Genomic DNA, 23,146 nt, shown 5'->3' on the forward strand with positions numbered 1-23,146 from the left:
TACCTTGAGGCATAGGAGTGACCATTCTATCCTCGTATTTCGGTTACGAAATCAAAGCATGCTTGGAAGGTTGTGGGCCTTAAAGGCCTGTTAAAGCCATTGGGATAGATAGATAGATCAGTGGGAGCTAGACCACTGACTTCTCCTAGGAGATGTGTTTTACATTATGGGAAAATACTAAGGACCGTGATCGGATCTTGCTCCACCTTTACTACAAGTTGCCCTGTCATGAAAGGTTGGCGTACACTTGTATCTGCCGAAACTTTTATAATCTCTATATATTTGGCATGAAACTCTTGTATAGTTCGCCCACCGTTTGTAGGTCTCTGCTTGGTGTCTTGCCAAGAATAGTTGATTCATGCTGAAGGGGAGAAAGAAATGAAGGACGTACAAATTGGTCGCCAACATGCGAAATCATGTGCTTTATAGGTAAAATTTTTCAACTGTTATACAAGCAACATAGTTAACTACAATAATCATAAAAGAGGTTAATTTTCTGACCTGTAATAATAAACAACTCATCCCACAATACGGACTGATTACCCTATTTTCGGAATAGATTCTCCTTTTTCTGACATGCGCAGAAGTGTCGAAGGATCTCTAATCAGTGGGCGAACTATAGTTTCTATATTTGGCTATGAAATAATGTTGGATTCAATATCCACTTAATTTGAATAATTTTGCATTGCCGAAGTGAAGCCTTTTGGCTCTCTTTTTCAGTAATTTTTGGTGCCTTTTGTAATGCGACACCTTTTTTAGCAACTCGTATCGTAAGTACAAGTTCAGCATCACTTCATCCTGAGTATTCATGGTCTAGCTCCCACTGACGAGACCTCAAAAAAGGTCGAAATGGGTTGGAAGCTTGGATGATGAATGGCAATGCTGTAGCCCGTGAAGTTTTAACTGAGGCTCGGCTGTTGCTGTCACCCAGGTCCAGGGTGGGGGTAATGAATGGCAATGCTGTAGCCTGTGAAGTTAACTGAAGAACGGCTGTTGCTGTTACCCTTCCAGATGAGCAAATGAGCAGATCTGCTCAGTGGTGGTGGGGGAGCCAACCGGTTCTCAGAGTTCTTCTCAGTGGCAGGGTGAGCCTGTTACTGACGGGGAACAACACTGAGTTTCTGACCCTGCCGGTCGCTCATTATTGGGTGATCCGGGGGATTTTACGAGTTTTTGGAGAGGTATCCCCCACACTTAAACAAAGGGAAACTGGTCTGGGTAGTGATCCCCCACCCCCATAATGTATAATATCATACATCTCCTAGGAGATGTGTTTTACATTATGGGAAAATACTAAGGACAGTGATTGGAGCTTGCTCCACCTTTACTACAAGTTGCTCTGTCGTGAAATGTTGGTGTACACTTGTATCTGCCGAAACTTTTATAGTCTCTATATATTTGGCATGAAACTCTTGTAGTTTCTATATTCAGCTATGAAATAATGTTGGATTCAATATCCACTTAATTTGAATAATTTTGCATTGCTGAAATGAAGCCCCTTCTGGCTCTCATTTTCAGTAGATAATAGATTTTGCTAGAAAATAATAGATTTCACTAAAAAAAAAAAACAAACAATTAACCATACGGCTATATAAAAAGGTTTGCATCTATTAACATAATGCAAAATTTCCTGTCTCCATACATTTTGAAGACTTAATACACTAAAAAATAATACTTTGGAAATGCAATTTTACCGAGTACAATGGGCGTCTACCTACTGTAATCAACTGTGACCAATAAAAGGTCAGGCATATGCAAATTTCATAATTGATGAGCAATTGGGACTTTTTTTTTTAAATAAAATTATGTAAGTTGTTTTAGACTATATTTATAAAAGATATATGGAAGGTATTTAAATAAACACTATATAAAGATGTGTTCATGACCTTTCCTTTTTCAAGAAATTTTCAATTTAAAAATAAACTATAAATTACACTTTAATAATAAAAAAAAATAACAAAATCTTAAATGAAAAATGTTTTTTTTTTTTATGTATTCAATCTTCTACCAACAGGTTGTGGATTTAAACCCCCACCATGGGCATGTATGTTTGTATTTGTCTTTAAGTGGAGGATGAATTTTGGTGCTCAGTTTGAGACCACATCCCATTTATTGAAGACCAAAGTGGCTTGAAAAAAGTTCCCTGCTTGATCTAGACCTAGACCAGAGTTTCCAAACTGTAAAAAATTAGATAAAAATGAAAAAATATATAAAATTAATAAAAATGTTACTATTAAGATACTATATGTTTACAAGACAACATGTTGCTCCTGAAGTCGATTCACCATCACGGATATGAATCTGAGGCATTCTAACAAACTAAAATCAAATTAAATATATTGTACTTATTAGACTACTTTATCTGAATATATGACTGTCTTTAATAGATAAATTGAGACCACATCCCATAACATACTTGGAGCAAAGCTCATAAAAATATAACAGCTGGTCTTACTTTGAACAGTCTGCTAGATCTCTGAAGCCATCCATCACAAGGAATATAAATCTTAAATCTGGTATCATGAACCTGAGCAGTCTGGCCTTGATGAAACATGCTATCTTCACTAAACATAAGGCACTTTGGAGAAAAAAACACACCAAACTTTTACACAAAAGTAGATTTTTTATGGAACAGTTATACAAAGACAGCTGAGGCCTTTCTACACTGTCTGTATTTAAACAGACCTGATAGCTTTCAATTATCCCCTTTATGGGAAATATTGTTGTATCAATCTTCTGGAAATTTTCCTAAATTTTTATGTTTATTCATATTTTTTAAAATCATTTATTTTATTTTTAATTAGGAATTTGTTGACCATTTGCTTTCCTACTTACACTATGGTAATACTTTTTAAAAAATTTGTATTGTAATTGCATTCTATTCAATGTACTGAAGATGCTTTGGATACAAAAATGAAAATTTCACACCTAATAAAATTATTCAATGCATATTTTAGTTTCCAACTTTAATTTATACAAACCAAGCAAGCAACCACACGTAGATTGAACACAATTCAAAAGAAATTCATTTGGTAGCCTTATGACTATTAAGGCTAAATCCCTAGGTTTTCAAGAAACTTGAAAAAGGCATCCTGAAATAACTAGGACTGGATTATAACAAGCAGTAAGGACTTCAAATGGTTCTAAGAATTGGCTGAAACTCCATAATGTCAATTAAGCAATGGTTAATCTACAAGCTCAAATGCCTATCAACAGAATAATTTCCTAGCATCCTGAAAAAAATGAAAAAGGACTAATATCTGACTAGGCATATTTAAGGATACCTCATGCCATGCATCGCAAATGACAAAGCCATGGCTCAAGGATTTGAAACTGCTAAGAGTCATTTTGGCCATGCATGGGACATGGAGGAAGAAAGAAAATGTTATTGTTATTAATATTATTATTATATGGACACCTCCAAAGACTCACTGCAGGAGACACAAACTATCCTTACAATCTATCATAACTCTCCTTGAACCCATTAACATAACAAAGCACTAATCTGACTCTGGCAACCCATTCCATTCATTCACAACTCTCCAAGCAAAAACATCTAGTTCCCTCATGCCCTTACTAACCACTTTTACTCACTTTCCAGGGATGACCTCTTGTTCTGCCCCCCCCCTCTAGTCAAGTACTGAAACTTTTCCGTCACATCAATCCTATAAAACTCTTTAGCTTAAATGTTTTTCTTTTATATCTTCTCTTTTTTGCCTATCAACCAACTTCTGCAGCCCACAAACCCTCAATTTATCTTCATAGGGAACATTTCACAGACCACTTACCATCTTGGTCACTCACCTCTGAATCCTCTCCACCACTTCCTCGTCCCCAAGAAACCCAGGAGACCAGACCTGAGCACAGTAATCCAGATGTTGATGTATCGAGCCTTATAGAGAGAAATAGCAACTTCCTTATCTATGCTTGCTATTGTGTTCTTCAATAGCTAAGTAATCTTATAAGCTACCTTGGTAACCTTAGTAATAAGTCCACTAAACTTCAACTCTGTCTACCACCAACCATACATCCCTAGCTTTAGCTTTTTCCTGAAGTACGGTTCCATCAACGTGTAATAATACAGCTTGTAACTGATTTATTCCAAAATGCAACTCTACATTTCTCCCATTAAACTAACCACTATCTTTTGCCCATACTGACAGCATTTTAAAATCATCCTGCAAGCCTTCCAAACAAATAAGTCAACAAAAATATGTGCTCCTCATTTTTATCATTTTTAAGTGATTTCCGACTTGAATTTAATGAAGTGTAACCACAGCTGTAATCCTCAAAAGGATTAATATCATGGAGAAACCTGTTAGTACTCTAAGTATACTATAACAGTTTCAATTTATTCGTATAATATCAGGAATGTGCAAGTGCCTGCTAATGCCTACCATAAAAAGCAAAGATGGCACCAGTAAAGCCCAACAATGACAGAGTAAGTCAGGCTTACCCGATGCAATCTAGTCTGTGCAATTTTTGACACCAATAGTTGCATGTTCAGTGGATAAATCAGTTCGATAAATCAGCATACAAACTTCTTGTAAACTTGAATCAGCCTTTTTTTTTCCTGCCCACTGTGCCTTCCTTCAGTGAAACAGTTCCTAAACTTTGAAAAACACATCGAAAGCTTGGCGCAGTACCTCATTACTATCTACCAAACCTTTTCCCACAAAATTAAATTAACTGAAGACAAGTTAGAACAGATCCACAATCAGTGCTTAGATGGAAAAATCACCCACCATGATAAATGAAAAATCACCAGCCTGCTCCATAGCCTAATTGCGTCAACGGTGCAAGACTTGATCAAGGCGAAAAAAAAAAAAAAAATAATAACACTATTATTCTTAACTTCAACACCAAAAGGGCGATAACTGAAGAAAGGTATCACCAAACTAATGGCAAAATCCGATTTCAGCTACAACAAAATCACCAAATGCCACCGCTTCAGACCGACAAATAAAAAAGGGGATGGGATGACTTCCCGTGATAGGTGTAAGTAACCTACATCTCAACTAATGGTGACTATGAACGACTTCAAAATCAATTTTCTGGAATCACATGTAAGAGCTCAGCTTGACCAGGAACTAAAATGGCAATGAATCTGGTACATCAACTACAAAAGAAGAATTCTAGTCTGAAAATTGTAAGTTTCCTACCATGCTATGATAGAAGTGAACTGAGGAGGAGAGCATTTATAGCCAATGAGTCTATGTGTAGATTGTGCATTATGTCTTTTTCTTTATGTTGGGCCCATATACGAGAGGTTGGCTGGTCAACCTATAGTACTTTAGTACCGTATATGTGTAGTCTAGAGAGAGCTTTTGTTCACCAAGCATGCTGAAGTACAAATTGAGGGAAACTTAAACAAGTAGATATTAAATTAAATATCTATAAATATATAAATAATATAAATAAACAATTAAATATCCCCTAATAGGTTTACTGTAGTATTACTACTTGAGTCTCAGTCACAGCTAAACAGCAACAACAACGCATATTAGATGTAGAAAGTATTTTTACCTTGGGTGTAATTATGTTAAAGATACCAAGCAATTTTTAAACTTGGTCTTGCACTACCTGTAGGATCAGCTAGTCTTGCATCACTTGCAGGCACAAACTTGGCATTTTTGTCTGTTTGCTTACTTGGGAAAAATGGAGTAAAACCAGGTTTAAAATTGCTTGGTATCTTTAACAATGCATATTAGAGTTCAAGGTTATAGACTTTTTTTTTTTTGCTTGGTTACAATGTGTTTAATACACAAGAAATTATATTCTTGTTTTAATCATTTATCCAAGTATAAGCAAACAAAGGTCTGCACATGAAGTAGCTTCAAAACTAGGCTACTCATATATAACTTCACATCGAATTGTCCTGGTATCCCATAACACAAAAACTACCTTTTGGATGTTACTATGCATTATAAGAAGAGTCACTAACCAGATTGGATTCCACCTTTAATGAGATTTTATCAGTGTGAGCTAGATCCATGGAAGACAAAATCAATGCAGAAGTCATTTTTCCACATGCAATTATTATTATTATACAGGCCCCTCCATGGAGTACGAAGATTCATCACGGGAGACTCCATCTATCCACAAAATCTACCATACCTCTCCTTGAACCCATTAACAGAAAAAGCACTCACAACTGATTCTGGCAAACCATTCCCTCATTCACAATTCTCCAAGCAAAAAAATCTAGTCATCACACCCCCTGCTAACAACACCTTTATTCAACCTCCAAGGATGACCCCTTGTTCTGGTCCCTCTAGCCAAGTGCCGAAACATTTCCCCTGCATCTATCCTATAAAACCGTTTAAGCAACTTAAATGTTTCTATCATATCCCATCTTTTATGGGATAAGACAGAAAGACCTGTGAACATTGGTTTCCTGTGAACTGTAGTTGTAAGAGTATTTGAAAGTGATCGGATGAGGAGAAAGTCTAAAAACTCCTCAGATTTCTTAGAAAAATTGAAAAATATCTCATTGCAACCTACAGATCTTATGGTGAGCTTTGATATAGAATCTTTATATACAAATGTACCTCTCAAGAAGACTTTAAAATTACTGGCTGACATCTTTCCAGAAGACATTATAAAACCATTCGATTTCGTAATACACTCTAGATATTTCTTATGTCAAAACAAATTTTACGGCCAAGTAGAAGGAACGCCCATGGGAAGCCCTCTCTCTCTCTCCTGCTTTAACCAACTTTTATTTAAAACATCTAGAAAAAGTCTTCTTCTCATCTATATTCCTTTAACCATCTTTTTGGGTAAGATATATAGATGACATCTTTAAAGTATGGCCTCATACTTTAAAGATATAAAGTTTACTTTTATCTTTAAAGTATGAGGTTTAAACTTTATATGATGAGTAAACATTGTATAAAGTTTACTATGGAAATGGAAAAAAACAACCAAGTTATCATTTTTAGACATTCTCCTCATTCGATCACCTTCAAATACTCTTACAACTACAGTTTACAGGAAACCAACATTCACAGGTCATTATATTCTTAAAGAATCTGCCCATCATCCTTGTCAAAAAACAGGAATCATAAAATGTCGAATCAGAAGAGCCAAAACTAATTGTTCTACTTCTAATTTTCTACAGAAAGAACTTTCTACTATCCAACAGCACATGAAACTTGATGGCTTTTCCAAAAAGAGTACACAACATCTTCTCGATTCTTATAATCCACCTCTAAACAACAAAGATTCAATACGTCGAGTTCCAATTCATACATCTCCGGGATTTCAGAACCTATTTTGAATTCTGAAGAAATATGAGTTAACAGCTACTTATTCACCTATTAATAAATTATCTTCCCATTTTCCTTCTTCTAAAGACACTCAACTATGTCTCTTCCTGGAGTTTATCAAATTCCCTGCAACTGTGATCTCTCCTATTTTGGACAAACTGGACGCTCTTTAGAAAAAAAGAATCCAAGAACATCAATCCTCCATTCATCACAACAAACTCGAAAAATCTGGATTGGCTCAGCATGGGATAGAAACTAACCACAACATCCTTTGGTCAAAAACTTGCCTCTTACATAGATCCCGCTATAAATTTGAACATTTATTCAAAGAAAGCGTAGAGGCCTTACTCCATCGTCCTAACCTTAATCGGAATGACTGTATATCTGTATCAAAAATCTGGGAAAGTCTAATCAGGATAACTCATTAATTCGCATTATTTTTATGTTATTTAAAAAAAGTTTTGAAATTATTAATTAATATCTTCAATTCAATCATGTCTCTGCTTAAAAACATTTCCCTTTAATACTTAGTGATATAACATCACACGGCTTGTTCTATTTATAAATGATCTATTGTTAGTATTCCACTTTGTATTTTTTAAACTGTTTTTGTAGTGCCACTGAAGATAGTCTGCATTTTCAGACCGAAATATTTGGCTAATTAAATATTTCTTGTGAATATGTGTTTATATTATACTATAATAAATTTAGTTTAATCCTTTACCTCAGTCCTGAAGATATTTTCAGGTGCAAACTCTGTTTGCTTACACTTGGATAAAGAATTAAACTAAATTTATTATAGTCTAACCAAGCGCAAAATAAACTTCCAACATCTTTCTCTAAATCCAGAGTAATTCAATAATAAGGTGGTACACCTGTTGGCAACTCGTATAGATAAATATGACATCTCCTATTGCTTCTGCCTTAATATCTCCACGTTTGGGTCTGCCTCCCACTGACGAGACCTCAATAAAGGTCGAAACTGGTCTGGGTAGTGGCCCTTCCCTTAAAGCATAGCAGTAAACATGTCTGCAAGGAGATGTGCTTTGCATTATGGGAGATACTGAGACAAGGAGTGATGAGAGCTTGGTCTACCTTTGCTCGCAGTTTCCTGGTGTTGCACCACCTTACCTCAGTCCTGAAGATATTTTCAGGCACAAACTTTGTTTGCTTACACTTGGATAAAGGATTAAACTAAATTTATTATAATCTATGGGCTACCTTAGTAACCTTAATAATATGTCCTCTAAACTTTACCGCTCTGTCTAATCTCTAGCTTCATTTATTTCTGGAAGTATAGTACCATCAATGTGATAAACAGTTTATAATCTGTTTGTCCCAAAATGCATAACTTTACATTCCACAATAAACTGACACCCATTATCTTTTGCCCATAGTGACATCCTATTTAAATTGTCCTGCAAGCTCTCCACATCACCTTGATTAACTATGATTAATTTTGCATCATCAGCAAAGAGGTGAATATTTCCTTTCAGGTTATTTCCTATGTCATTTATGTACAAATTAAACAGCAATGGTCCCAGCACTGAACCTTGCAGCACGCAACAAGAGTCACCAGTTTTCACCTCGATTCTGTCCCTCCATATACCACTGTTAGCAGCCACCCTCTTATCCACTTAAACAGTGTCATAGCCATCCCCATTTGTTCTAATTTGCTTAACAGACTTCATGTAGTATTTTGTCAAATGCCTTTGCAAAATCATTGTGTAGTCATTTCCTTTATCCAACTCAGCTGTTATCCTTTTATAAAAAGTTAGTAAATTACTAAGGCATGACCACCCCTTCACAAAGCCATGTTCATTCTCATACAGTATCATATTTTGATTTACCCATTCTTGAATTCTCTTTTTGATCAATATTTTTAGTACTTTTACCACACCTGAAATACTAATTGGTCTATCATTTGCTACTGCACTCTTAGAATCTTCCTTATTCAAAGGAATTATTTTGCCCTCTTTCCACTCCTTGGGAACTCTATCAGAGCTGAGACCTAAATTAACAGCCTAGTCAAAGGCATTGCTAGTACCCTTGTATATTCTCACAAAACCCTAGCTGATATCCTATCCAATTCCACTACTGTATTTACATTGAGATTCTGCAATATCCTCCTGTCCTATCAGGTGTCTTCTCCCTCCAGGAGATTGACTACCATGTGTCTCCACCATGTCCTATTCTGCACCTCTCTGCTGCATTCCTCATATGAGAGATAGGACCAGTCTTCTATATTTTTATCCACTCCAGTCTTTGTCTTCCTCTCTTTCCCTCAACAGTTCCTTCGAGAAGTGTCCTTTGTAGGCAGTCATGTCTCAGAATATGCTCAAAATAGCTGACTTTTCTCTTTTTAATTTCTTTCATCAGGCTCCTGTTTATGCTTACCATCTCTAGTACCTCTTCATTTGTCTTTTCATGATATCCTCATAATTCTTCGTAGCTTCCATTTCAAAGACCTCCAGTTTTTTCACACAGATTGGAGGGTATTCATGTCTCTACTCCATATAATAATGTAGACCCATATGTAGCATTTGGAGATTCTTAGTCTTGTTTTCAGATTTAATTCTCTAGATGTTAGTAGATTTTTCATGCTGTTGAAAGTTGACCTTGCAATTCTTTTTCTAATCTCATCTTCTGTCCAGCCATTCTCTGTGATCAAGTGTCCAAGGTATATGTATGTTTGCACCTGTTCTAATTTATTTCCTTTTTATTGATGCATATTTTTGGTATTTCCTTTTCTCTTGAAATTACCATGATTTTTGTCTTTTTCAAGTTGAAACTGAGGCCATACTGTTCGCTGTACTTGAGGGTTTCATCTATAAGAGTTTTGAGGTCATATTTGTTTTCAGCTAGAAGAACCGCGTCATCTACATATCTTAGGTTATTAATATTTCTGTCCCGTACCATGATTCCTTTAAGGTTACTAATTTTATTAAATATTTCTTGTGTACAGGTTAAAAAGAATCGGAGAAAAGACACAGCCTTGTCTCACACCTTTCTGAACTGGGAATTCTTCTGAGGTCTCTCTATTTATTCTCAAAGATGCAGTCTGTTCCCAGTAAAGATTAGTTAATAGCCAAATGTCTTTTCCATCCATGCCTATTTTTGAAAGCATTTCAATTAATTGTTCATGTTGGGCATTGTCGAATTCCTTTTTGTAATCTATAAAGCACATCTTTTTGTTTTTCTAGATATCTTTCTATGATGGTTCTGACATTAAAAATACCTTCTCTTGTACCTACATTTTCCTTGAAGCCACTTTGTGTATCATTTATTTCTATGTTTATTTTCCTTTTATTTCTTTCAAGAATAATGTATAGGAGGACTTTTGATACTTGACTGATGAGGCCGATTGTCCTGAACTCTTCACGTCTTGCAGCTTTTGTTTTTTTTGGGGGGAATTGGAACGAAAATTGAGTGATTAATATCTTTGGGTAGAAATCCAGTCTCGTATATTTTATTGCATAATTTTGTTAGAAATTTCAGTCCTCCTTCATCGAGAGCCCTCAACCATTCTGCCAAGATGTTATCTATTCCTGCAGCTTTATGTGGTTTTAATTTTCTGATGACATTTTCAACTTCACAGAGTAAAATGGATAATCCTTCTAAATCAGTCTGTTCAGGAATATCATTTCTTTGTTGTTCATATACGAGGTGGTATCAAAAAGTTGAGACTAGCTCTGCTTACGAGAAATTACTTTATCTACATTTACACACTATCACCTTCAAAATAATCCCCTTGCATATCAATACAGCGCTCCCAGCATTCTTGCCACTTCTGGAATGGGTCCTGGAAGTCTTCTTTTCGAAGCATGTCAAGCACCTTCCGCGATTCGTGCTGGATCTCCGCAATGGTGTCAAAACGGTAACCTTTGAGCTGGATCTTCATCTTCGGGAAGAGGGCGAAGTCTGCAGGAGCCAAATCTGGCAAGTAGGGTGGGTATGGAATTGAGATCATGTTGTTTCTGGCAAGAAACTCACATGTGAGGAGAGCTCAGTGACAGGGTGCATTGTCGTCGTGGAGCATCTAGTTTTTCGTGCACCACAGATCTGGTCGCTTTCGCCGAATGTCCTCCCTCAGATGCCTTAAAACCTGGCAGTAGAACTCGCTATTGACCAGCTAACTCACCTTTAATTGAAAAGCCCTGATAAGCTTTTCACATCCTCCTAGAGAAGATTTAAAACCAGGTCTTTCCTGCCACCTATGGAAGCTCTTAACAAAAGTATATCACCATAATATGATAATAATCTGAATTAGAAAACAGCGTATAATTTTTTATATTTTTTGCTTGGTTACAAAATAAACTATAATGACAAACAATTTAATTTGCAACAGAGCAAAATAACAGCTGTACTGCTCTCTAACCCAATCTAATCAGTGTTTTAACATGATGATACATTTTGTTGCTTGTATATGGAAAATGACTTCTGCATTGATTCAGTCCTCAGTATTTCCATGGGTCTAACTCCTACTGAGTTAGTAGGAGATACTTTGAAAGTGTCAAACCTATCTGGATAGTGACACTTTCAAGACTTCTGCATTGATTCAGTCCTCAGTATTTCCATGGGTCTAGCTCATACTAATGAATTCAAAAAACGTCAAACCTAACTGGTAGTGACTCTTTCCATAACGAGCGATATACATGTCCAAAAGGAAGTGTGCTGCATGTTTGAGATACTAGGCCAATCTTATGTGAAGTCATCTGCCTCTGCAAAGTAACCTAGTTGTGAAGATACTTTAGATGCAGACATTTTGTTTGCTCACATTGGAAAAAGGATTAAAACAAGAATATAAGCTTTCAAAGGAAAATAATGAATGACTGTGTTAATTAAATACATGAAAATAAAATAAAACAAATAAAAAAATGACCACCAATTGTAATTATTTCCTAAAATTTCATACAGGCATACGATTAGAATAATTGAGATTCAGATGATGTTCAAGATTTCATGTAGTCCTAGAAAGGGATTGTGAAATTTAAATCTAACATAATAGTGTAACTAACCTCCTTTGGCCAAAATAACCATTTGCACCCATCTTGGCAGTGCCTCCACTAGACCACAGAAAGTGTATGGAGATATTATGGACCAGCTAGAAATTAAAACATCCTGGACATCAGCAAATGAGTGAGGCACTATTATTTACAGGCCAATGCTACATTTCATAGGATCCTACAAATGTTCCATGCAATTCAAATCAGGAGAACTGAGAAGCCAGTAGAGTACATGAAATGTTTGGATATGCTCTTTGAACAGTGCTTGCACAATGTGAACCTTGTGACATAGGGGAAGATGAAAGAGTCCTGATCTATCAATGTCAGATAATACCAGTAATATCAATGAAAACAATCCCCATACCAGAACACCACCACTGGCCTGTTTCTGTTCAACAGTGCAGTCTAGTTGACTAGTCACAGGCTGGGTGGTCATAATGTTTTGGCTCATGAGTGTAACTGCAATGTTCTTGGATTTTAATTTCAACAGATCAGCCCATCTATTCAAAATAGAACCTGACATGATGGACTATATAAGGGAACTAATTTATCGTTAGATGAAACCCACAAAATAAGGTTTGAGGTTATACAGATTTTACATATCCTTTGGCAAACATACTGCAAGCTATACACTCTTTTCACTAATAACAACCTGTTGTGATAATCACAGTTGAAAGGTAATGCCAAAAACTGATGAAAAATACAGATTATAACTGCAAGTTCAATTTTCTACTCAGTGATAGCTCTAGTTATACTGTAATCAGCATAGATCCAAGTTAGACCCAATAAAAGTAAATATAGTCTTGGGATAATTCTACTGTTAAAAAATTGCATATTCATCAGGCTGCTTGATATTCCTGCATATTTATGGTGTTTGATAAATATAAGGAGATTGAGAAAGATGAATCATGTTAATTCACCAAAAGTAATATATCTGTGCACATATTTGATTATATTGCACTATCACTATGCATGCGTGGTTTATGCAGATATAGAATTTGGTTGGAATTAACCAAACTACCTCGTGGTACTGGTTCTGAAGCATGATATAAGATTGGTTGCCAGTTTGATGTATTAGCAGCACAATGGCAGCTCTTATTCAAATGCATTCTTTATTTTTTTCCGGCACCACCTAAATCTGGGTTCCCTTTGTTTGGCTCTCAGATTCCTGGTGTTTTTCTTAGGCACTAAATCTAGACCTTATGAGGGTGTGCTGAAAAGTTGTGATAATCACCATGCAGGAATTGAGGAAGAACTGTAACTTATATTATTCTACATATTTCCCACGAAGTGTTATACACCTGTTACAATGCTGTTGCATCATATTTGCAATCCTCTGAGAAAAAAGTCTTACCCTTGTTGTGCAAACCAGTCCTCAGCTGCAGATATGACTACTACTACTACTACTTCATCTGTGATAAATTTTGTTCCTTTCAAGTTTCTTTAAATATGGGAATAAGAAATAACCAGATGGGACCAGTTCTGGCAAATAAGGTGGGTGAGGCAGACATTGAAAGCCCAAGTTGTGTGTTGGCTGTTGGGTTTCATGAGCAATGTGAACAGGTGAATTGTCCTGCAAAACATACCTCTGCTCAGTTTCCTGCAGCATTTTTCCTTCAGTACTTCCTTCAATTTCCTTCAGAGCTAATGAATAAACTGCTGCTGTAACAGTTTCACCTTTTTTGAGGTACTTGGTAAGGATTACACCATCCATATCCCAAAAGACAATGGCAAGAACCTTCCCTGCTGCCTTGTAGGTTCGGAACTTCTTTGGCCATGGAGAACCTTTGTGCCTCCACTCCATTGACTGTTTGGTTTCTGGGTCATGGTGATGAAGCCATAAAATACAAGCCAAAATGTTTGCACCTGATTTCTCAAAATGACCCAAAATCCTTTGAGATGACAGCACCCATCCTCTCTTTTGGTCGGCATTCAAACATTTAAGGATCCACTTTGTTGAGAGCTTCTGCATGTCCAGATGTTAGTGGATAATAACTCCAACTCATTCCCTGAATATCCCCAGAGCCTTTGCAATGCTTTTGTCTGGTATTTGCCTATCATTAAGGAACATGGCATGCACTGAATTGATGTTTTCAGATGTGATCGCTGTGGAAGGTCATCTTGACATGGAGGCATCTGTTGTCTCAGGATGCCTAGTTTTAAACTCAGCCACCCATCTGGCAATGTTGGATATGCTGGGGTGGGGGGGGGGCATTGTCCCCTAAAGTCTCACACAAAGTTTGGTGAATGTCACTTGCAGACTTTTCTTGCAGCATCATGAAAAACTTTATGACCACCTGCACATCTGTGTCTTCAAATTTCTTCAAAACTTCTGACCTTGTCTTCTTATATATCTTAAAAGAAAAGGAACAAATCGTTACAGTTTGATGAAACATGGAGGTTAAGGGGTTTAAGATATGTTCTTTCTTGTGGTTATATCAGTTGTTTTAATATCATTTTTGTTCTTCTAGGTGTTTATCAGAACCCCCCCCCCCTCCTCTCGCATACTGAGAAATTCCTTAAATCCAAGTACTTCCTCCCCTTAATCATTATGTTGAGCTCAAATCACTTGTGGCTCATGCATACCTTGATGTTTATAAATGGATTTTACTGTATGTTTCCTAGCTGGTTACTCTGAATGAAAGTTACTCTGAATGTAGAATGAAAAAACTCAGTTATCAACGAGAAGAAAACTCTGCCACCCCAGACTAGCTTGGCTAATTCACTTTTAATTGGAAAGCCCTTTTTTTTATTTGTGTGCAATGTTACTGACATCAGCAATGAGAATCAAAACAGTCATTTTCCAAACAAACATGAATGTTATATCATTCTTTGAAACTGTACAGGTGCTGATTTTCTCAGCAAAATCCAGTATTCTCATGTGCTGGGCTATCTTGATGCAAGAATGGGCACACAGATAAATTGCAAAAAATCAGTAACCAACAATAATTAAAGCAATTTTTATGAGTTTTGATTGCTAGGCTTGAACACTTTCAGAAGTAAATCCTTGTTAACTTTAATAAAAAGGCTAAATGCGTCAAAGAGCATTCAGGTGCCAAATACCAAATTTTTTTCTAATTTCTACAGAAGAAGGGTGCTCCGACTACAGAAGGGGTATTTCTATTAGTTACCTCCTATCACCCTATTGTTTATAGCTTGGAGGAACAGAACTATAAACATAGCTGTATTTGATATAATATAGAACACTGTTATATCAAATACATCAGGTGGGAGTAACAGGTAGATCCAACAACAAGAATAATAATAATATAGTTGTTAAAAAATTGAGCACTTTTTATTACGTATCTGAAGGTATACACAATTATCTAAAGTAATACATAATAATTATAATACATACAGAAAAACAGGTCAAAACACAATGTTGTTATTGACAAATTAAGCACTTTTTACTAAGATTATAAAGTAATATATAATTACACAATTAATAAAAACTTACACAGCTGTAGGATCTACTTGTCTATATGCAAATGCAGCACAAGCTCCACAATACTGGTATCCTGCATGACTACAAAAAGAAATATCAGAGTAAATACTACAGAAGTATAAAAAGTAACAAGAGTCGATAAATACTATAACAAGTGATGTGTGCGTGTTTCTCAAGTTTTATGAAATATTTCATAAAAAGGAAATATACTGAGGAAATAGATTAGTAGGAAATACATTAGTAATCTGATATTAGTCACAGCAGTTATTATTATCCACTATCTTTCATTTCAACTGGAGATGTTTTTCAAAAATCTTGATATAAGCATTCAATTAAGATATGATAAACATTACATAAATCTGATAACCAAAAGATAACTTTTTACATTCAGTATTGACAGATGTTCTATTATGAAGTAATATGATTTTCATACCTCAGCCAACATGAGACTACTCTGCTTGTGATGGCTTGAAGCGAACAAAAAGGATACTCAGACCACATTCCACAAATAGTAATAATATGCTATAGGTTTGAGACTTTCATATGTATGATAAACTTTTTTCTTTTTCTTACTGGTTCAAATGCAATATATTCACTAAATCATCCATGCTAAATGATTTCAATCTGTTCATTCCATTTTCTTAAGCAGTCACTCATGAAGTAAGTGTTATAAGTTGCTTCTAATAGTCTATTCCATGTGACACACACCATACAGTAATGCTGTCTGATCTCATTGGTATGCAGTTTCTCCTATGTGTACCTCATCACATGAACACTAGTTTATATAAACCTGATATTTTCTCTGTGATACCATAGAGAGTGGAGAAACAAGGGAAAGTCACTTTGGTAGTAAAGGATATGTTGCTGTTTATCTCCCTAAAGATCATTACTCTATTCATCAGCATCCAATTAAAAAAAAAAAGAGAGTAATGAAACCTCAAAGTTTTTCCCATCTCCCATTTGCTACAAGGAATCTTCAATATAATTCTACCACATGAACATACTAACTAAAGAAGCTGGTTCTATACAGATAATTTCTTAATTTTGGCCAATAAAAAGTGACTGCCACTGAAAAAAAAAATAATAATAAATGATAACAACAGACAAACTGTCTTAGAACCACAGCTATGCATCTTAGAGACAAGCAAGTGGGTTATTTTTCCACTGATTAAACACCTAAGATACCTCACCTTTTTAGAAATCAGTCAGCTCTGCTGTTTTCAAAATCGTGGCTCTAGCCAGACAGGCACTCATAATAAGCCCTTTATCAAACTCTGAATGATCCTTTGTTTTCCCATCTATTGACAGTTACTGATCAGCAGCAGCATTCTCAAATAGATGCCTAGAACACATGGTGACCAAGTATTTTGGATATGTACTGCTTAATCAATGTTTATATACATCTGCATAAAGGTTTCTAATTCAGTGGCCCGTATGTGTACAAACATCATCTGCATAAAGCAAAAATGCTAAGTTTGATATCTTTAATTCTAATATCTGGTTCAACGTCATTTTTCCCTCATGTGATCCATACAGGTGTTGAATATGAGCAGGGATAGTGTGCACCCGTCTTACAACTGATTTTATATCAAACCAGCTTCTGCTATTTCCTTCAATTCTAACAGCTAACTTACAACTTAAGTACAGCCTATGTATTGTGCTGTACAATATTCTATGTACCCTATATAATTGTAGCATTTTGAAAAGCATTTCTTTAGAAATTGTTATTTGCCTTTTCCATATCCACAAAACTTAAGTAGAGATCCTTGTTATATTCCCATGATTTCCCAACTATTTGTTGTAAAGTGAAAAGGTGACAACTTCTGTTTTGGCCTGAACACAGCATGTTCTTTTTCCAAGTTTCTCTTCCACAATTTTTCTTAGCATCTTAAAGTATGTTTGCACAAATCAAACACAGAGTATAGAAAGTGCACTACAATTTTCATATTCAGCTTTATAGATGAGAACTACTCCAAACATCTGGAATTTGACCTTCTGACCAGGATCTCTGAATTATACAGTATAGCCAGTGCAAATGTTTATACCTCCATATTTGACTAATTCCATAAATATCATCCTATTCTACCTGCCTTTCCACATTTCAGGCTTTTGATAGCCTTTTCTACATTAAGTATTGAAAAGTACTCCTCTCTGCATTCATCTTGAATATTTTCTGCTACTTGTTTTTTCATTGCTTGTTTCGTTTAACATTCTTTCAAAGTAATTACTCCAGATATCTAGAATATCCTTAGCTTTAGTTTTCATTCACTTTCATAAATATGATTCCTTTCACAGTACTCTTTCTTCCATTTCTAAACTTTTTCAATAACCTACAGAACATTTTGCCCCCTTCTTGATATTTATCTTTTATATTCTTACTGAAGTCTTTCCATGACTTTTGTTTAGGTGCTTTTAAACATTATTAGCTCTCAAGTTTTTTTTCTGTATTCTTGTAGAGCATCCAGTGAGTTATTTGCAACGAGCTTTCAGTATCCTTTCTTCTTTGCCAGGACTGCTTCTTTAACTTTGTGTATTTACCATGGGTTCTTATTTTTCTATCCTTATACACCACTTCACAACATGCCTCCTAGCTGAATCAATTCTTTCTTTAAAGTCTGCTATTGAGACTCCAAGGTTTGGTTCTAGTTTTCAAACTGTATCATTTTTCCTGTTTGTAGTTGATTCTACAGTTTGCATGTAAAAGCTGCTCAACTTTATTTTTTAAAAATTTCTTACATATCGTTCTTTTCAATGTAACATTCATATTTATCTTACTTAAAACTAAATGACAATCACTTCCAATTTCAAATCCTCTGTATACTCTTTTATCCTGAACCAGCATTAAGATATCACTATCAACAATTGCATAATCATTGAGATTTTTCTTATTTCTTGTATCTTCACATGAACTTGTGCACATTTTTATGTTGGACCTTGGTGTCAGTCATGACTGGTCCATTTCCAAGCAGAAAACCAGCAAATAATTACTATTATTATTAGTATTGTCCTTTTCTCCAAATTTTCATGAAATATTTCTATATGGCTAGTAGAATGCATTTCCTACTTTACTGTTTAGATCTCTAACAGGAACCACTTTTTTCATTTTCTGCTCTAATGATTTGAAAAATTCTCCACTTCTTCCATAGGAAAAACTTTCTATGGGGACATACACACAAATAAGTTACACTTTCCATTTTCCTTTTTGAAATTTGCCCACATAGCTCTACCAGAAATTGCCTTCCAATCGAGAAGTTTATCTTTATATATTACTACTCCATCCTTTCCCTGATTGGTATTGCCTGAATAAAACATTCTATACATATTTAGTAGGATCTCAGCTATTTTTGTCTTTCTTCTTTATCTTAGGTAGTTTTATTTTGGTAGTTCTGCAAGTTCAATATCCTTTCCATTAATAGTCCTTATGTTGTAGTTCCTATCTTCAATTTTTCTAATGTTCAGTTTGTGGTTCTTCTTCTAGAAGTTCAATGTGAATTTGTTCTAGTAGCTGGCTAGGTAAACCAGGGCAAACTTCACAGTTTTCCCTGATTAAAACAGTGTGGGGAGCCTTGTTTACCTGGGCATCGCTCCCAGTGATTTCATCACTGGGAGCGATGAAATCTGGAGTTGTACATACCATCATATGAATTTCTGGTTTAAGCTAATTTGGTTGGGTTAGTCCCAAATTGTCAACCCATTATTATTCATTCAGTATACTATGTAGATACTTAATAACAGGGCACACCATGAGAAGGTGAGGATTGGACATTAGGTCAGAATCACCACTTGGTTATCTACATTCCTTTAAGGCAATATGGAGGTCTCCTCCCAGTTATCTGGCTTTGACCCTTGAGTGACCATTCTTCCTTAAGCAATTCTGGAAATATGGATAGCATAATAATTTTGAAAAATTTTAAATGAGTAAGCTGTGACAGAATAGCAGAAAATATTCAAGAAAACTGCAATCAGAAGTACATATCAATACTTAGGTAGAAAGTTATCAGAAACCTGGAATGTGGAAAGGAAACAAGTAAAACATTCAGCCAGAAATGCTCATATGTGGAGATATTAAAATTTCAATGGTTACAAAGTAGCTCAGAAGGCCTAGTCAGAAAAGTAAATCCCAGATGACTGGAGTATAGCTTTTATAGTACCAATCTATTAATATAAATAAATAAAATTGAATGTAAAAACCAGAGGAATTTCCTAAGGAGTATTCCTGGAAGATGCTAAAAAAATTATGGAACAAAGTTGAGAAAGAACAAGCTGGTACTGACAAATAAGGATTGTCAGTAATAGTAATTTTTTTAGTTTAAAATAAAAAGTTGCAAAATTATGGCAATATAACAAGGATCTGTAATCCTTATTTAAGTTTTATAGATCCTAAGCCAAGAACTAAGCATATGATTGGTTCTTGGTTCAGTATCACAAAAAACCTCTTCCATACTTTACAATTATATGGTGTATACAGGACACTATAGAGAGCAATTCATAGCTTACACTTATGATGTAAGTATTAAATTATTTAAGGAATTTACAACTTATACTGGAATATTAATTAAAAGAAACTTTAATAAATACTTCCTATATTTCGGCAATGTCACATTGCCATCTTCATGGGAACATGCAAATATAGCACGTGCACGCAAGAACTACAAAAAGCAAATGAGGCAGAAAATAAAAAACTACTGTTGTTCCTAAGTCCTAATGGTGCCCCCTAGCAGGCTATATTGGGTTGTCTTGGTTGTTAGGCTGATGTTCTCATGATGTAAGTCTCCCAAATTTGGAGCAGTCTCATGCACCCAAATTTGTTGAGGTTTGGAATGTTTTTTAGAGCAGAGGCTGATTCTATGAATAATCTTTCATACTTAAACTTGCTGTGGTGTATTACTTTGGCTTTTTTCCAACATATTTTGTGGCAGGTATCTAGAGCATGGTCTGCAAGCCCAAAGTGGCTGTAACTGTGGATCCAAAGGTATGTTGAAATTCATGTGCATGAATGCCAAAAGTATCAGGCAATGGTCAGCTCAACTTTGCCAAAAGTTATGGGCAAGAGCAAGAACTGGTTGAAAAATGAATGTAGAATGTAAAGGGTATTGTATTTTCAAGGTGGATAGAGCAAATAGGATAGAAGTCAGAGTATTACTGGGGAAGATGGTTCATTTGAGGCTACCTGGTGTGAGATAGAGGCCAATAAGGACAAAATACATTGCTAGATGCTGCTAAAGACTAGGGGATCACAGAAAGATGTAGATAACGTAAACAAACAAAGTTGTTTGCTTACACTTGGATAAAGGATTAAACTAAATTTATTATAGTCTAACCAAGTGGAGAAAAAAAACTTCCAACATCTTTCTCTAAATCCAGAGTAATTTATTAATTAGGTGAGACACCTTTTGGCAACTCGTATAGGTAAATATGACTTCTCCATTGTTTCCATCTTAGTATCACCACCTCTGGGTCTTGCCCCCACTGACGAGACCTCAATAAAGGTCGAAACAGGTCTGGTAGTGGCCCTTCCCTTAATGTACAGTATTATATATGTCCGCAAGGAGATGTGCTTTGCATTATGGGAGATACTGAGCCAAGGAATGATGAGAGCTTGGTCCACCTTTACCAAGAGTTGCCTCAGTCCCGAAGATACTTCAGGTGCAAACTTTGTGTGCTTACACTTGGATAAAGGATTAAACTAAATTTATTATATGGGCAGTGGGTTGGGAAAAGAGAAACATGTTTACATTTGATTTAAAGGCCTGTATATTGTATGCCTTTGGAAATACATCATGGGAAGGGGAGGAGACTGTTCTGCAGTACAGCAGTAGCTGGGGATGGAGGAGGAAAAGAAACTTGTTCTGTGGGTTTCAAGATGAACTGTGAAAGGATGTTGGAAAGCAGCTATATGTGTTCCAAAGGGCTTAGTACTGAGTGGGAGAATCATTTATAATATTTCAGATGAACATTTGCTGTGAAAATATTTATAGGGTACACAAGTTGCAGAGACCAAAGATGTGAGAAATTGGGGGGAGTGAATTTGTAAGAGATGGGTCATTTATCAATCTGACTGCTCTCCTCTATATTGAGTCAAGCATTTTGAAGAAGCTTTTAGGAGCCCCACTCCAAATGTGAGAGAGCAGCATTCAATAGCTGGGTGGATTTGTATAAGGTTAACAGCTATTCAGAGATGAAGCAATGTCTTGAGCAAAAGAGAAATCCTAGTGTTTTTGGAAACTGAGGATGCAATGGTTGCAATGTGTTTATGGCAGGAGAGGCTTGACATCAGGGTAATTCAAAGAAGAGAAATCTCATCATATCTGAAAATTTGAGTGTAATCAAAAATAATATGGAGGGAAAATCTTTGTGGGAAATAAGACAGAACTGGGTTTTATTAGCACGAAATTGACAAAGTTATCCGAGCCCCACTAGAGGATGGCTTGGATATTAGAATTGAGGGCAGTGGTAGTTGATGTTCTGTAGAATGAGGAGAGTTGTATAGAGTAAGGTTTATCTAATGAAAGGGAGGTGTGAAATATGCTGTCATCTACAAAACTGTGTATTGGATTGGAGGTCAACTGAAGTAGGTCAATGATATATGAGGTTGGTCTGCAAAATTCTCGGCCTAACAATGAAAAAAAAAACAAATTTATAATTTCAAAATTATTTTTATTTTTCAACATAATCTCTCTTAAGAATAACACATTATTCCAGTGATGCACCAGAACCATTATTCCGTCCCTGTAGTGGTTCTCAGTAAGATCTGAAGAATACTCTTCTACAGCTGCAATCGCCTCTTGATTTAAAGAAAAACGCAGACCAGCAAGGAAGAGTTTTAGTTTTGGGAAGGGATAGAAGTCAGAGGGAGCCAAATCTGGGGAATAGGGTGGATGTTCCAACAATTCATAGTGTAGATCCCTTAATTTTCCCATTGCCAAAACATCTTTGTGGGCAGGTCCATTGTCCTGATGAAAGATGATTTTTTACTTCTGCAAACCGGGTCTTTTCTCACGAATGTTTTAGTCTAGTCTGGTTAAAAGATCAGAATAATATTCCACGGTTATTGTTTTACCCTTTTCAAGATAATTAATAAACAAAATTCCAAAACACCGATGCCATGACCTTTCCTGCTGATGGAACCAACTTTGTCTTCTTTGGCACTGAACAACTGGCTTCTGTCCACTGTTTTGACTGCAGTTTGGATTCTGGTGTTTAATGGTGAATCCAAGTCTCATCCATAGTAATAAATTGACACACAAAATCAGTTTTATTCTTGTTAAAATGCCCAAGCACTGCTCAGATTTTCATGGGAGTGCATTTTTGATCTGCTGTGAGCAAGTGTGGCACTCATCTTGCGCAAAGCTTTTCATTTGCAATTCTTCATGCAAAATATATCCTACAAGTTCTTCTGAAATGCCTAGTCTCAGCAATTTCAT

The 23,146-nt window shown here is 35.8% G+C and overlaps 1 protein-coding gene across 2 annotated transcripts in view; it reads right to left on the reverse strand.

Annotated features, from left to right (window-relative positions):
* The window catches only part of LOC150102540 (protein MEMO1-like), a 128,178-nt gene that overhangs the window by 67,148 nt on the left and 37,884 nt on the right, over positions 1-23,146 (reverse strand). For both annotated transcript variants that reach the window (XM_090398915.1, XM_090398916.1), the window contains exon 3: positions 15,735-15,803. In XM_090398915.1, coding sequence (XP_090255041.1) covers positions 15,735-15,803 — 69 coding nt within the window. The remainder of the gene's footprint in view (positions 1-15,734; positions 15,804-23,146) is intronic.

Source organism: Typopeltis vanoorti, chromosome 10 (assembly GCF_054136105.1).
Source record: "Typopeltis vanoorti isolate ZY-2024b chromosome 10, IOZ_Tvanoo_1.0, whole genome shotgun sequence".
Taxonomy (NCBI): Eukaryota; Metazoa; Arthropoda; class Arachnida; order Uropygi; family Thelyphonidae; genus Typopeltis; species Typopeltis vanoorti.